Below are 15,838 nucleotides of genomic sequence, written 5' to 3' on the forward strand. Positions count from 1 at the left end.
TATACCACAGCAGACATCTTAATGTGACCAGACTGGCTAAGGACAACAAAAATGTCTACCTTCCTGAAATAATGAGACAGACAACTTTGATAGCAGGAAATTACTGAAGTCCTGTATTTACTGATGGCCAAACAAATCAGTTTATGAGGTTTTCCAGTTCATTTCTGTGCTGGAGCGCCTTCTTTACGGAGCCTGCATGTCCTCCCTGTGGTAGAGTGAAATTTAAAGACATGCAGATAGGTGCGCAAGTGTGTGTGTTTGCCTTCTGTGAAAGTTGGGCACCTGGCTGGCAACTCAACACCGTAAAAATTATTGCCAATCAGTAGTGGACCAATGATTCACTGTGGCGAACCCTAACTGGGAAAAGCCAAAAGACTTTTAACAGAAAAGTTAATCAGACATTCTGCACAAGAAACTGGGCTTGGAAAGATACTAGACTGTAACCCATGGTGACCTTTTCTTAGGTTCTCCCCTCGCAGTTTTGGAATTTGCACAACTAGGCTTGAAAAGATCAAACCATCTCTGTAAACGCATCATGGTTTGTCAGTCATGTCTCCCAAGGCTGATAGATATTGGTTCTTCTTGTTGTGACACCAGAAACTAAGCCATCTGTTGAAGTCTGTCATTTTTTGCTGGTACTGTGGCATCGTCATTATTGAAGGTAGGATGCTACTCAAGGTTAGATTCATACCCATCTGGGACACACATTCAGATTGCTCTATCATGTCTCTTTTCATGTAATCCAGTGACGTCCGTCTCTGGTCGTTTATGCTCACATGGACTATGACTGTGTTATACTGGTATTTATGATTAAAAGACCTAAGTGCATGCATGATCTGGCGATCCTGGCTCCAGACAGATAGCTCACTGTGATCTTCTCCTTGTTTAGCCTCGTTAGGGGGAAATCAATATGTCTTGCAATGGAATCCCCAGTAAATAGAATGTTTGGCTGTGTGGTATGTTGCTTTATGGGTTTGGAAGGGAGCTACTATGATTTTCAGAGTTATGTATTGTATGAGATACTATTTTTTTTTTTTTTTGAGGGTGGACTGAGCCACTGAGAGATGCTTTTAGGGAGTATTGGAGGTTTGGGTAGATTACAAATGAGTACCTCTGCATATATGATTCTGTGCGTTTGTTCCTTAGTGCTGGTAGTGAATGTTTTGGATGTAATGCTGAAAAGCTGTTTGCATTTTTCGTGTGTGTGTGTGTGTGAGCGAGCTTTGCCTCCAATGCCATTGTGTTTCTAGTGTATCTACATCTCTCACATACTGTGTATGTTTTAAAATTAAATGGTTGTCATTGGGATGCCCATATCCACCAGGCCAGAAACAGAGATGACAGGGAAGTGCCAATCCATTATATCCGATCCTTAGAAGATGAGAAGGAGTAGAGGAGAGTCACATAAAGGTCTAAGTGAGAGTGTTTAGTAGTATACTATGGTGCTGCATTGTGTACAAACTGGCAGCTCTTTGGGCAGCTGCGAACATTTGGAGACTGTGGAGAATGTTTCCTATAGATGATTTTGAACTGGAAAGGTTTGCTTAATAAACAATGCACAGATAACCACGTTTGAGCATCTCGCAAATGCGAGACTTTTATACCAACAGGATGAAAGACAAAAATAAAGCAAATAAAAAATACATAAGTGCAACATATATACTAAGCCATCAGGCCAATCAGAGAAACACAATAAGTCTTCCACCAGCAGTTCCCAACTTGGATGGGTTGAGTCAGCCCTTTGTTCCCTCCAGTGTGCGGGGGGAAAAAATCTTAATGTAAAATAAACTGGTTTTGAGTGCAAGTGCAGTAAGAAATGCTTTACAACAAAACGCAGAATTCCTGCAATATCAGGAATCCTTGGAAATAAGTTCACAAACCCTGAGAAAAATTCCCAAATACAGAAAAATGCATGCAAACGTAGAAGAGCTTCTACAAACACAGAAAAACTTTGCAAAATGTAGAAATATTTTGGCACACTCAGAACAGCTTTTGCACTATCAGAGGTTAAAACTGTTAAAACAATCTAAGTGCAGTACATTATTCTAACGGATGATGTTTCTTTAACAAGTACAGTCTGAAAAACAGTGATAAATTCAACCAAATCAGTAAATGCAGCACAGAACTGCTAAACACTGAAGTAGTTGGCGTAAGTGCAACCACATATTGTTTTATATAAATCCGAGGTCTTGTACTCACAGGTGTTCAAGCCAGGTACAGACAAGCTTTGGATAATTTTCTGGTAGTAGCATGTGCAGCATATACTAATCTGGGATATGCTGTTTGTTTCTAAACATCTGTGGCCAACGTTCGTGACGAGTATATTGATTTCAGAACTCTGAAGATCTCGCTAACGAGTTTATTCTCCCAGGATGCAGAGGAAGTCAAGACTTCTGACTAGATTGCACTTGTAGGTCTGAATGTGTTAACTGATGAATCCATGTGTTTCATTTTCAGAAAAACATGTCAGGTTAACAGAGCTGAAGAAAGACCCATTGATGGAGAAGATAAGAGCCTAAGCAATTTACTTCATGTAGTCTTAGCAGCCTTGTAGATCATGTAACATAGTGCATTGAAGATCAACAGGATCTGATATTGCTATACACCTACTTCCTGTTTGTCTGTGAAGTGGCAGAATAACTTAAAAGCGTGAAAGTGCAAGGGTATATCTCTTCTATGGCTGTTAGGTTTCACTATGCTGTACATAGCTTTTGCAGTATACAGATGAGAGATCACCTGCAATATACAGATGAGAGATCACCTGATGTTCAGGTGTGACCCACAGTACCAGCAAAAAGAGATTGCTGGAAATTCTGCCATTCCTTTTGACTTCTCTGAGGTTTTTCAGTGAATTTTTGGAACTAGAGAGAATTAGAGAAAAAGATTCATTAACATTTTGGGAGTGGGGTGGGTGTCCGACAATCTGGGAAAGTTTTATGTGCTGAGTGGGCTTAATGCCTGTGGTATAAGGCGTAGAGTTTATCAAAGATGGACTTTCTTTGTGCATTTCCTTTTAATGGTAAACGCTTAACATTTATTTACCACCTGGAGTTGCATCTGATGAAAATAGAGTGTGAGCGTTGAGGGAGTCTTCCGGGAACCTCAGTATGGTTTGGAATGTAGTCTGCAGCCGAACTCCTTCTATTTACCACTTTATTAGTAACCTGTTGAACTCTGTTAATGTTGAGTGGGATGAGTTTTCTGTTAGACATTCTTGAGGTATTCTCAAATGCTTTTGTAAGTTCTAAGTATGTTTCACGTCATTGTTGTTTCTTCAAAAAATATTATTAGATTACATAGGCTGTTCTTGTTAGATTACCATCTTTTTTTTTTAAGGATAAGCTGACATCACTTATTCTGCAAGTCTGCAGAGAATACAAGTGAGGGTGTTTATCCCATTTGTTTGGGGGGCTGATCCTACTACCTCTGTGTTATGTATAGGGATGCTAAGTTTATGGGTCATGCTTGTTAGTAATAAATTATTTTGCTAGAATGTGTCAGTGGGTTTATTATGTTATTTATTATTACATATAGAAAACTGCTGCGTATATTGTCCATTTCAATGGAACCTTTTTTTAACTGCTGCTGTTGTATATATTTCCTCTTGTTTTTTTTAATTTTTTTATGTGGAGGGCATTTTTACTGGGCATAAGCGTAATACAGTCTTTTATTTAGAGGAAGCACGGGAGCTCAGGAATGCAGCATAGGTGTAAGTAGTTTGTCTCCTACTGTGAAAGATGTCAAGAGAGGTAAAAATCATAGAGATTGTGGTATTATAGGGAAAAGATAGCTATAATGAGACTGTGAAGCTGTACGTCTTCACCTATTACCATATTTTTCCAAATCTCTGGAAGTATTCTGCCAGTGCCAGTGGTTAATGTCAGTTAAGTAACAGTTTTTAAGTAGCAATGGGATGGGTTTGTAGGACATTGAAACCTGATGGCTATGTGATTGACATTGTAAGATGGAGACAAGACACGAAGTTATATGAAGTGTGAGATCTGTATAGATTCATTCACTGCTTAGTCTTTGACTTAGTATATGCATTTATATGAAAGTACTCATGGCAATAACTGCCTGTACTCAGTTAAGAAAGTGCAGACAAATATTCAGCACTGTGTTTGACAGCCCACTACTACATGTACAATGTAGAAAGTAACAGGGTGTTTTCCATTGTGTGGGATGAGGTACAGAAGTAGCAGCAGGCCACATCTTAAAGGAAAGTGGTGAACCTAAGAAGCAATAGTAGGTATAACAAACTCCAGTAGTTAAGTATGGCACATAAGCATAGGCTTAAGTAGGTTACAGCCAGTGTATGTATGTGTATATATATATATATATATATATATATATATATATATATATATATATATATATACACATATGTGGCATTTTTAAGTAATGACAGAAAAGTACCAGTGCTGTATGCTTTGCAGTTTATTTCCATAGTCTAACTTTAAGGGGTGAGTGGCATAAAGTAGTATACTGGTATCGGAGAGACCTTAATTCTGACCACCCCAAAAACTGTTGTTGCCTCCTTTCTGAAACCGCAAATGCTTAACAGGTCTCTTGAGTTATTTGTGCAAGTGTAAAAATAGAGAAAGCAGAGTCTGATAGCCTTTTAATACAGGCATATGATTTGCTTTATTAACTCTGTATGTTATTACACTGTGCTATTTTTTCCTGCAATGCAGGGCTTCCTGATCCCTTTGCTAAGGTGGTTGTTGATGGCTCTGGACAATGCCATTCTACTGACACTGTGAAGAACACTCTTGACCCAAAATGGAACCAGCACTACGATTTGTAAGTTCATTCTAGTTTTCTTTTTTCATTTGTTATTGTTCTTTCTGTTCTGTGAGGTAACAAACTTGAGTTTTGTTAATTTTGCTCATATGGTATTTCTGTACCATTATGGTTTCATTTTGTTAGAGAAACCTCTAGCTTGACAGTTGGGCATGTTGTAGTACTCATTCTTTTCCTAGCTTAAAAGAGGCATGTTAGCCAGATTATTCACCATACACATTTCTTAATATGTGTGTGACTTATGCATAGTTATTTATTTTTTTAGGCGTCAAGTCTTCTAACTTTTTCCCAGAGGGAACACTTTGAGTTCCAGCTTTGGTAATGGTACTCAAGTGCCATTTTGTAACTGTTCACGTCCTTACTTGAACACAGGAGGAGCACAGAAGTCCACATGGAAGATAGCTCATCTTTTAATTAAGCAGTTTTTATCCTGTAGTCTAGGGAATCTGGCTATTTACACATCTCTGGTTAGTTGATCAGATGCTGTTCATCAAGGGAAATTTTGAGTTTGTGCTTAAAATAAAAAAAATTATACTGGATGTGCGTAAATGCACTTGCAGTGTTAAATGCATCACAGTCGATATGGTACAAAATATTACTTTAGAAAGAGATGTGTTTATGAAACCTGTTAAATTCAAGTCTCAGCAACCCGTTTTTCACTGTACATGCATACATTAAACTCCTACTGAGGAGCATTTTATTTGTGCATGCAATGCTGAAAAAGTAAAGGCTAGACATCCAGAAATTGAATTTAGTTACAAATAACTTTCATTTTGTAATGGATTTTATGAGTATGTTTATATGCATATTTTCAGAATATTTCTGTAATTTCTTTTAATCTTAATTTTAGCAGTGGATGGCAATGGTCCATTGCTCATGCAGAGTTTAACCGGAGCAATATAATTTACCTTTGATAGTGGTGACTGAATGGGTAAATGTAAACATAGTATATAAGCCCTCCATAAGCAATGATCTGTTGCTGCCATAAAATACAGCTGTTTTATATTTTAAGTACTCATCCAGAAATGGATTTCTTGCACACTCCTAGGTGTAATAAAATTGGATGTTTTAAGTGGTTTTGGATGCTTTAGTAGGAGAGGGAAAAAAGGTGATGTGGTATTTTTGAGAGTGGTTCATTTCTTTTAAAATTGGGGGCTTGCATTTGTTTATAGCTTGCGGACACTGAAGTGTAGGGTTAGGGTGATTGTTTTAAATATGTAGGTGATTAGTAGTTCTTGTTGATGGTAGTTTATAGTTTTAATATTTTTATATTTTAATGGTAATCAGAAGCTTGTATAGTTACATTTTAATGATTCTGACAAAACTTTGAAGTGTTGTCAAATTAGCATAGCTATGAGCTTGCATTGTAGGTTTGGAGATTTAACTGTACCCTTTGTGGTGGTTACCCAGGCAATTCTGTCATAAAGATAATGTCACATTGTTATAAACCATTTGCCATGCAGTTGTTGTTTTTCTCTGCTTTTAAGGAAGAGAATTTTGCATTGCCCGAAGAATGAGTTCCAGCATTTTTATTGGTCATATTTTGATTTGGATTTTTTTTTTCATGTGAACATAAACCTCAGTTTGTAATGTTAGGTTATGTTCTGGTTTTGAGAAATAAGCAACTTTTTTGCTGAGAATGCTAGCTTCACTGCAGAAAAACAGGTTGAAAATGGAAATGATTACATAATACTCTTGATGGCAAAGGTGACCGTAAGCCTCTCATATCTGTCTTTTTAACTACATTTCACATTCTAATCTTGTCTTCCCGGGTCTTTTATCATTTTGTCAAAGACTTTATTGAACGTGTTTATTCATCGAAGCTTATCCGTCGAACACCATTTCAGCGAAAAGTTATATCATCGAAACTTTTCCCAGGGAAGAGAGTTAGGTGGACGTTGTTACAAATTTGCCCTTTTCCTCAATGTAGTGTGATCTCTGAGTTGGTATGTATAAAGCCCCACACCTTTGTGACTTTAAAATATTTGTTATGATCTGATGGCCAACTAGCTTTTTTTTTTACTAGGAAAAAGTTTTGAGGATACAAACGTTCGCTGAAATGGTGTTCAGTGGATAAAGTTCGATGAATAAATGTTCAGCAAAGCAAGTCTTCAGCAAAATGATGTAGACCCATCTTCCCAGTTTTCTGCAACTTTCCCTTACTGTCTTGAATGCTTCTGTGTATTCTTCCCCCACCACCCATTGTGGTAAACTGTTTCATGGATTTTTAACCCTTTCTGTGATGGAATACTTTTGGGAGAGTCAGGAAGTTAGTTCCTTCATTCTGTTGCTGTTGCCTGTACCTTCATCTGCCTAGTACTTCTGTCCTTTTTCAGTATTAACCTTCAACATTTTTTTAGCATACATTTGTTAACCATGTAAGCCTGTTTAATATAAGTGTTCCTTTTCAGGGGCAATTTGGGAGCACTTTCTGGTTAAGTGACTCTGTTTGCTCAAAGTCACACAGTAAGCAAATGGAGGTAGAAAGTCAAACCCTGCATCTTTGGAAGACAGAATAACTTAGAGCCTTAATACTTTATTAACTACCAAATACTCTCTTGGAGATGATCTTTTCTTCTGTGGTCATACATGAGAAGAGGTGTAGTTCCTCTAGTTGCATCCCTTCTCTTCAGTCTGACCAATATTTTTGGCAGCTTTTCTCTGATCCTATATATTCAGTCCGTCCGATCCAACATATGGATCCATAAGCTTGGATCCAATCCTGCAAATTTAGTGCTGCAGCCTCGAGCGCTTCCTGAACCTTTAACTTTAATGCACTGCTCCTCTCTGACTAACTCAAATCTTATTTTCTGGCTCTTGGAGATACATAGAGGATCACATTCTCTTATTTGTTGATTAAAGCTAGGTGAAATTAGCTATTTGTTGCCTTTGGGCTTTGTTATATGTTGGGGTTTCTTCAAATAGTTGTAGAACTGAAACATGTAATATTTTCTTTTTAGATTTTAGAACTTTCTTCAACCCTTCCACCTGTAGCCTCATGCCATTTTGTTTTCCATTAGTGTAGTTCTGTCCTTAGGATAATAGTGATATTGTAGTAAAGTAGGAGTCTTAGTTTGTGCGACTTTTTCGGTCTTAATATAGATATAGGATTTTGTGCAGAATTTTGAATTTAAACATGGCTATCTAACCATTAGCTTTAATGTGTTTATATTTTCTTCTTTTGGCTTTTCACGGTTTGGGGTCGCATGAGTGGATCAACTGTTCGCTCATGATTGGCAGTGGAGTTTTATGGTGTTGAGTTGCCAGCCTGGCACCCAACCTTCAATGGAAGGCATGCACTCACGCCTGGGGCCAATTTGGAGTGTCCAATCCGCATACAGCATGTCTTTGGGATGTGGGAGGAAACCAGAGCACCTGGAGGAAACCCACATGACCACTGAGAGTCCATGCAGACTCCGCACAGAAGGCACCCCAGCTGAGAATCGAACCGGAGAACATCTTGCTGTGAGGCAACAACTCTAACCGCTGCACCACCGTGGCCCCCAATGTGTTTATATTATAATGGATCAAGTGGATCAAAAAGCTTCAAGTTTTCAGAAACGCTCAAAATGTGGGCACATAATCCCCCCCAGATCACCATGAGTTATGTATGGTCTGTTTGGGGTTGAACATGTCCGAGCCTCATTTGAAATCTGTGCTGCCTTTGGGACCAGAGCCCTGTCTGGAGGAATAAACTTATCCTCAAAGGACTCCTTCCTTTGGATCTGGAACCTGTCAAAACTGAGAAGCCCTCTGATAAAATTCTGAAACTCAAAGATTCCGAGACAAGGAAATGTCACTCGAGTCTCTGGGGCTCAGTTTCAACTCCAAAACTTGATGAACATGTGGCCTGAAGACCGATGTATAACCCACCACCAGATTCGGAGCCTCTGGCATCAATTTCTGTTCAGGCCTCTCACAAGAGAATGGAAAAAACTATCTGTAGACCTCTCTTCACAAGGTCCTTTAAATCGTACAAAAGTGCCTCTGAAGTTGATTTGGGTTTCCTTTTAGTCCATCAATTCCAAAGCAGGTAGGATCTATACACTACCCTGATCTAGGCTGCCTCACCGGTCTGTACTTTGGCTCTGGTCTCCTTGGATCCATTTGGTCACCTGGATCCTGTGGCACAAGAGTCATTGACCCAAACTTCAACAGCTGCCAGGGTTTTGGATTTTACTGAACCATCTCTGCTCCAGTCTGACCTGATGACAGAGTCTCAGAGCTGAGGGACTGGGTGGACTGGTCCTCTGGTTTTGTTGGAAATGTCAGCCTCCTCCTTGGTGACATCCACTCAATCAGATTTAAGGTTCCACCCATGTCGTTTGCTCTCTCTCCATTTAGGGAGTTGAAACCAGCCACAGGAGCAGTATCTTTGGATTCCATGTAGGTTGGAGTAGCTTTTTAAGTGCAGGGGAGGATCATTTTGCCCCACAGGGCCCTTCAACCATGGTTCTGCCCTGTGACCCTCACGTTTGGGTTTGTATTCTCAACAAGTATCATCTGGGCAGATTTGTTCAGTAGACCCCAAACCTGCTGAGTTACCATAGAGGTAGTTCTTGGAGGACACAGGAGCATCATCCACTGAGCCACATAGCAAGAGGGGATGCAAGAGGAAACACACTGACACACCTAATGAACTTGTCATTTTGGATATTGACTCGAATGATAGAGAGGGCACTACACTGTCCCCTCCTGAGGACCTGTTCTTTGGACAAATCCTGGAACTCATGAGACAGAGGGGATGCTGACCAAATGAATTTCCCTCTCTGGAAGAAGCAGTACTGTTTGAGGCATACGGAATAACCCCTTTTACTTCCTGAGTGATCTCACCAGCTGATAAGGTGGGGGAATTAGCAGTTAAGAAATCATGGCAGGAACCCGATAGGTGAGTGCCGGTCCCCAAGAAGACAGACAAGGTACTAAGAACTCCCCAAGGACAAAACCCTTCTGGGCAAAATCTCTTCCAATGGACTCCAGTGTAATTGTGGCAGCCACCAAAAAAGAGCTGTTGGAAGATTTGTCTTCAATCCATCCATCCATTAAGGAGCTTCGGGCTATGGATAGACTAAGGAAGTAGATGTATGCTTCCAGTTCCTTCAAGCCATGAACCACACCACTCGTATGACCAGGTTCCAGAGGGATCTTGCTCAACAAGCCATATCCACGCTGAAGAACCTAATTTTGCCAGAGTCACAGAAGCAACTTCAGGCTCCTGTTTCCACAGTGTCCAATATCACCACCCTGTCCATGTGCCTTCTGCATAATGTGGCTGATAGATCAGCAATAGCAGATGGAGCAGGCATCACTATGAGGCATTATGCTTGGCTGCATTTATGGCATTCTGTGGGTAACTTTAAAGCATCCTTCACTAACGCTTACTTTGAAGGTACCACCTAATTTGGTACAGCAGTTAAAGAATGGATATAGAAGAGTGAGCATGGCAAGATTCTGTCTGGATAGGCGTGAAGCTTTAGGCATCTCAGCACACCTTTTCTGTGAACCAAAAAGAGGTGCCATTGCTCTGGTTTCATAGTTCTTAGTGTCAGTATGACTCCTGTTCTGATACAGGTGACTGTGACAAGAGTCCACTTCAGTGGATGCGGGCCCTGAAGCTGATGAGGTCCTCAGTAGCAGGGATTCTGTGAACCCTTCTCTGATGAGCGACCTCAGAATCCCCTGAATGTTTGCCTAACTGCTCCACTTGGGGACGTGTATTCATTTACTCTCATAGGTGTTTACAGTGCTAATGACCACAAGGGCCTTTTTAAGCGTAGCCATGCATTCCAAATCTCTGACAAGTTGTGATACCCTGTAAGCATGGGCCTGGAAGATGAGCCATTTGCAGTTTACCTGTGTCCATTAGAGACATAGGTGCCAAGCCAGGGATGAATTTCTGTTTTCCCATCCAGTTGTCCTAGTTCCACTAGAATTGGGTTAGGGAGGAACTCTGCTTCACATGGATGGGTACATACCTATCTCTCCAGCAGGTCCTGTTTATATCACAGTCGAGGTTTAAGTCTTTAGAATGGGTAATTCTGGTGCAGTTTTTTGTGAATATGCGGGAGATCCATCAGAGTGGGGTCTGACAATGCCTTGTATGCCACGCATATATTTCCCCTCAAAAGCCAGTAGGAGACATAATTCAGGGATAGGGCCTTGAGGCGGTCTGCATAGGATATTTTACTTATGCCCTGTATTCTTTTAGTGAGGAACCTCTGCAGACGTTCCACTTGTTGGATATGCCTGGTTAGGTACATACCAAAGTGGGCATTGTACTCAATGGTAGGTCTGATGAATGCCGAATAAAGTGGAACAATGACCTCCTTGGACTTGGATGCCATACCTTTGTTTATAAGTTGCCCAACATGGAATGATTTCCTCACCACTGTAGACACATGATGGTCAAAGGCTAGATTGCTATCTGTGTTTGTCCCTGTGTCCCGGACTACTGTGTCAACTGTAAGGGTTGTATTGTCAATATGATATTTACTAGGAATGGATGACTTCCCAAAGGATACTATTATGCTTTTCTTGGCATTTAGTTTTAGTCCACGCCTCTGACACCAGTTGTTTGTCTGTGTCAGCCCCTCCTGGGGAACATTTGTGTCAGTGTGAGGTTCAATGACTGCTCCTAATTTGCAATCATCTGCAAATTAAGTCCGCCCTCTGACATTGGTCTTGACTTCCGAGAAGTAAGTGCCAAAAAGGAGTGGTCCAAGGACTGATCCGTGAGGGACTTCACTTGTGACTGGCCTCTTTGTAGAGGTGAACTCCCCAATTCTAATTTCTTGTGTCCTGTCTGTGAGCCAGTTGGCTATCCACCGGGTGACATATGGGTTTGTACTTAACCTCCTGAGTTTGTCAACAATGCCCAAGTCGGGTATAGTGTCAAGTGCCTTGGCCAGGTCAAGATAGGCAGTGTGAATGATTTTGTCCTCATCCATTGCTTTGGTGACATTCTCAAAGAAGTCCACCAGGTTGAGTAGACATGATCTGCCCTTGACAAAACCAAACTGGGTTGGGTCCAGTGTCTGGAGGTTTACTACATCTCTGCTGATCATCTCCATGATAATTCTTTCCATGGCTTTATGTGTAAGTGAGGCTTATGGGTCTGTACTTTCCAGGGTGTGTAGATGGCCCATCTTTGTGCAGAGGGATGATTGTTGCCTTTCTACATTCATGAGGCATGAAGCCTATTTGGAGGTTACAGTTAAATAGTAATTCCAGAGGCGCTGATAGGTAATGTTTCATGCTATTTAGAAGGCATCCTGGAATATTGTCTGGGCCCATTGATGCAGTGTTCTTGGTCTTAGGGAGAGCTTTAATGATCTATTCCCTAGTGATAGTAGATAGTGTTATATTTAATGATATTTCCTAAGAGAAGATTGAGGAGGAGAGAGGGATGAAGTTGGAGCTGAATTTATCAGCCAGGAAGTTTGCTACATCTTCTGGCTCAGTATAGGTGGCTCCACGTACAATAAGCTTTGCACATAATCATGTATTGCCTTATAGAGGTTGTGGACATAGCTAAAGAATGGTTTGTGGTTATCCTTTGCATGGGAGGCCAAACTTACCTCAAATTTGGCTTTGGTAGACTTTATTTGTCCTCTGAGTTGTTTTAGTTTGAGAGTGTTTTTATCCTGCTGGGTGCTGCACCTCCTAATTTTTGCCATGATTTTCTTTCTATTGTTATACAGCCTATTGATTTTGTGATTCCACTAGGGTGGCTTGTTTTTTGAGTTAGTTCTGTACTTCTTCCTGGTGGGTACAGCTGCTTCTATGCAGCTATTAACATATTTGTACAGTGTTTCTGTGAACAGTTCTACATAGGTAGCAGTGTTCTCAGGGTTTATGGGGACTTGAAATGTTGCCAGGCTCTCACTTAATAGTAGAAAGTTAGCCTTAGAGTGGTTCCTAAATATTCCAGGCTTAGCTGGGGGTCCAGGTTTTATTTTTCCTTCAAAGGAGACTCTAACCTAACCAGGGAAGGCCTTTATAGTAGGGAATATGCAGCAGTCTCCCATATTAGTGAGGACCAGATCCAGTATGGTTGCACCCCTGGTTTGTGTATTGCTATCTTGTCCAGGGAGTTTGTGTTTACAAAATCCAGAAATGTCTGTACATGTATGTTTGGTATCGTATAGGATTTCCAGTTAATAGTGGAGTAATTAGTCACCCATGAATATGGTATTGGGTGGGATGGTTAGTGTTTCTAATAAGTTTAAATTCATTGTATGAGTTTCCTGGATCATAGGGGGGGGGGGACCTATACTTTGTAAGGAAGTCGTATTAGGTTTTACCTATGGTGATTTGAACATGGAGCAGCGCAAGTGCATTGTCCTGTTTGACCAGCCTTGAAGTATATTTATTTTTGATGTAGAGACACCTCCACCTTTAGTCCCTGCCTGTGAAGTAGCTGGCCAAAATGTGTGGAAGGCATTATAACCTTGTACTGTTGGTGTGCTCTCTGTGGCTTTAAACCATGTCTCACTGACTGCACAGACATCAGCATTCTCTAGGGTAAAGTGAGCTTCTAGGGAGCGGAATTATTTTGTTTAGACTTCTAGCATTGAGCAGTAATATCTTTAGATTTTCTTGGTTTTGATTTGCTTTCTTGGAAGTACTTTCAGTTTGGCATTGCCTAAAAAGGCACTATGGAGGAAGATGATGTTTTAGCTAATATTCAAAAGCCTAGAGGGGAGAGGTGCAGACCATCCCCGGCAAAGCAACGTGGTCTGTTGACCATCTCCTTCCATGCTGACAAATATTGCACCCCTTTAGAATGACACCAGAAACTAAGCCAGTTATTAAAGTCGATCATCTTTTGTTCGTATTGTGGCATCATCCTTGGAGAAGGTAAAATGCTGCTCAATTCTAGGGTCATACCAGGCTGGAACACACATTCTGAGAGCTCCATTATGTCTGTCTTCATATAGTCTAGGGAGGTACGTCTCAGGTCATTCACTTCCACATGGACTATGACTGAGGCATATTGGTAATCGTGGTCCAGTGACCTGAGAACATGCGTAATGTGGTGGATCCTAGCCTCTGATAAGCAACTGACCGTAACTTTCTCCTTACTTAGCCTGGTAAGAGGGACATCAGTGTGTATCATGATGGAGTCTCCAAAGACTAGAATGTTGGATTGTGTGGTGGCTTGCTTTATGGACTTGGAAGTAGTTCTGTGTGTTGATGTGGGTGTTTTGAAAAGCGCATTTGGGGCTGCTGAGGGTATTGTTTATGTGTACTTCGTCTAGGAGGTCCTTATGGTTTAAGGAAGGTTACATGCAAGTGTCTCAGCATATCAGGATCGATATGTCTGCTTTGAATTGTGCGTGATGGTTGCAGTGTGTGTACTACTGACAACCTAACTGAATTAGGAGTATTTTTGTGAGAGTTTTGCCTCCAGTGACATAGTGTAAATATATCTCTCTCATATACCATATCAGTTTGCTTGAGAATTAACTGGTTGTCAGTAAACATGAGGCACTTTCTACATCTCCTCAGGATGCCCATATCCACCAAGCCGGTAACAGAGACAGTAGGAAAGTTCATATCAATGGCAACAGTTGGAGTGAGAATGTCAATCACCATCAGGAGTATCCAGTTTGCAACTATGTGGACAATGTTTGTCATTACAAACTACTTGTCCTGTGTCCAGCTAGGTATTGGAGAAATTTTAACTGTGCTTTTACAGGAAAAATGTCACTCAAGATGTCTGAGTCTGTACAGAGCACTGCCAAACACTTGAGGGAAAACTAATATGTAGAACCTGAAAATTTAAGGATGAAGTATTTAGGCAGATATTCTGAAGTTAGAAACAAATCAAACAGTACTTACTGAAAACAAAGAATTAGCTTGTAAAGAATGATGAAAAGAGGGGAGTCGCATGAATGGCTACTACTAATGCTGACTTCACCACAGCTTCACTCTGTTGTGATAGAGTACTCCTTTGCTTCTTCTCTCACCAGAAGCAAAATGTTAGCACCAATCCCAAGAAGAGAAGCAGGCCACAGCCTGTTTGATAATCCACAGTCTCATCTCGGATGATGCAAGGGTCTGTAGGCTTGTAATCTTTTTCTGGTTGATGCCTTGAATAGCAACCAGACCATTCAAGAATGTTAAGCACAGGCACTCACTCTCCAACCAGAAACAGTCCGGAATCAATGCTCTCTGCTGCTTCTCTCACCAGGACCAGAATATAAGCACAGATTCCAAGCTGTCACCTACAAAGCAGTTATTATGCTTTGTGGTGTTCAGCAGTCTCCAGGAAATAATGTCCCTGTACTCCTCTCACCAGGAGAAAACACAAGCACTAGTCCCAGGATAACTACTGAGAGACAGAATGTAGAATCTCCAGTAACCGGTGGTCTTGCAATAGATGTTTAAATGTAAGATGAAAAGGAATGGTTTATCCTAAACACTGTAATGTGCACTAGCAGTAAGATATGAAAGTGGGTAACTTTAAGTTTTAGCTAAGTGGAGAGGCACTATTTTTTAAAAGTGCAAGATAGATTGAAGGGGGGTGGGCAGTTTGTATACTAGTACTATGGAATACAGTGGGATGGCCAGTAAGTTTAAATAACTGAAGGGGAGTGATTTTTACAAAATGATAATTTGGTGCTTACTCACACCAGCCAGTGAAAGGAAAGAGGGAAGGAGAGATATGTAGTCAAATTAACATAAGGGGCTGGTGTTTAACAAGACAAAGGTAACAAAGTTGGAGAGTGGGAAAAAATTCTGTCCGACTCTTCAAGTTTTAATATGCAATTAAAAGCAGAATACAGGTAAAACACAGTATAAAGAAAACAAATCACAGTATTATTGTGTCTTTCGGCTTTTCCCGGTTAGGGGTCGCCACAGCGGAACTCCGATCCGCTAATGATTGGCAGTGGATTTTTACGTGCCGCGTTGCCAGCCCTGACGCACAACCTTCAATGAAGATACGCCCATTCACGCATGTCTCCACATGGAAGACGCTCTAGCTGAGAATTGAACAGGGCAGCATCTTACTGTGAGGCGCTACCGCAGC

General features: G+C 40.8%; 1 protein-coding gene across 1 annotated transcript in view; it reads left to right on the plus strand.

Moving 5' to 3' along the window:
• SMURF2 (SMAD specific E3 ubiquitin protein ligase 2) overlaps window positions 1–15,838 on the plus strand; it is a gene marked incomplete in the record, with an annotated part of 2,869,016 nt that overhangs the window by 582,107 nt on the left and 2,271,071 nt on the right. Inside the window, 1 exon segment of the mRNA XM_044080880.1 lies at window positions 4,695–4,803. Within this exon segment, the coding sequence (XP_043936815.1) occupies window positions 4,695–4,803 (109 nt within the window).

Source organism: Protopterus annectens, chromosome 8.part0, assembly GCF_019279795.1.
Source record: "Protopterus annectens isolate FY-2018-M chromosome 8.part0, PAN1.0, whole genome shotgun sequence".
NCBI lineage: Eukaryota > Metazoa > Chordata > Ceratodontiformes > Protopteridae > Protopterus > Protopterus annectens.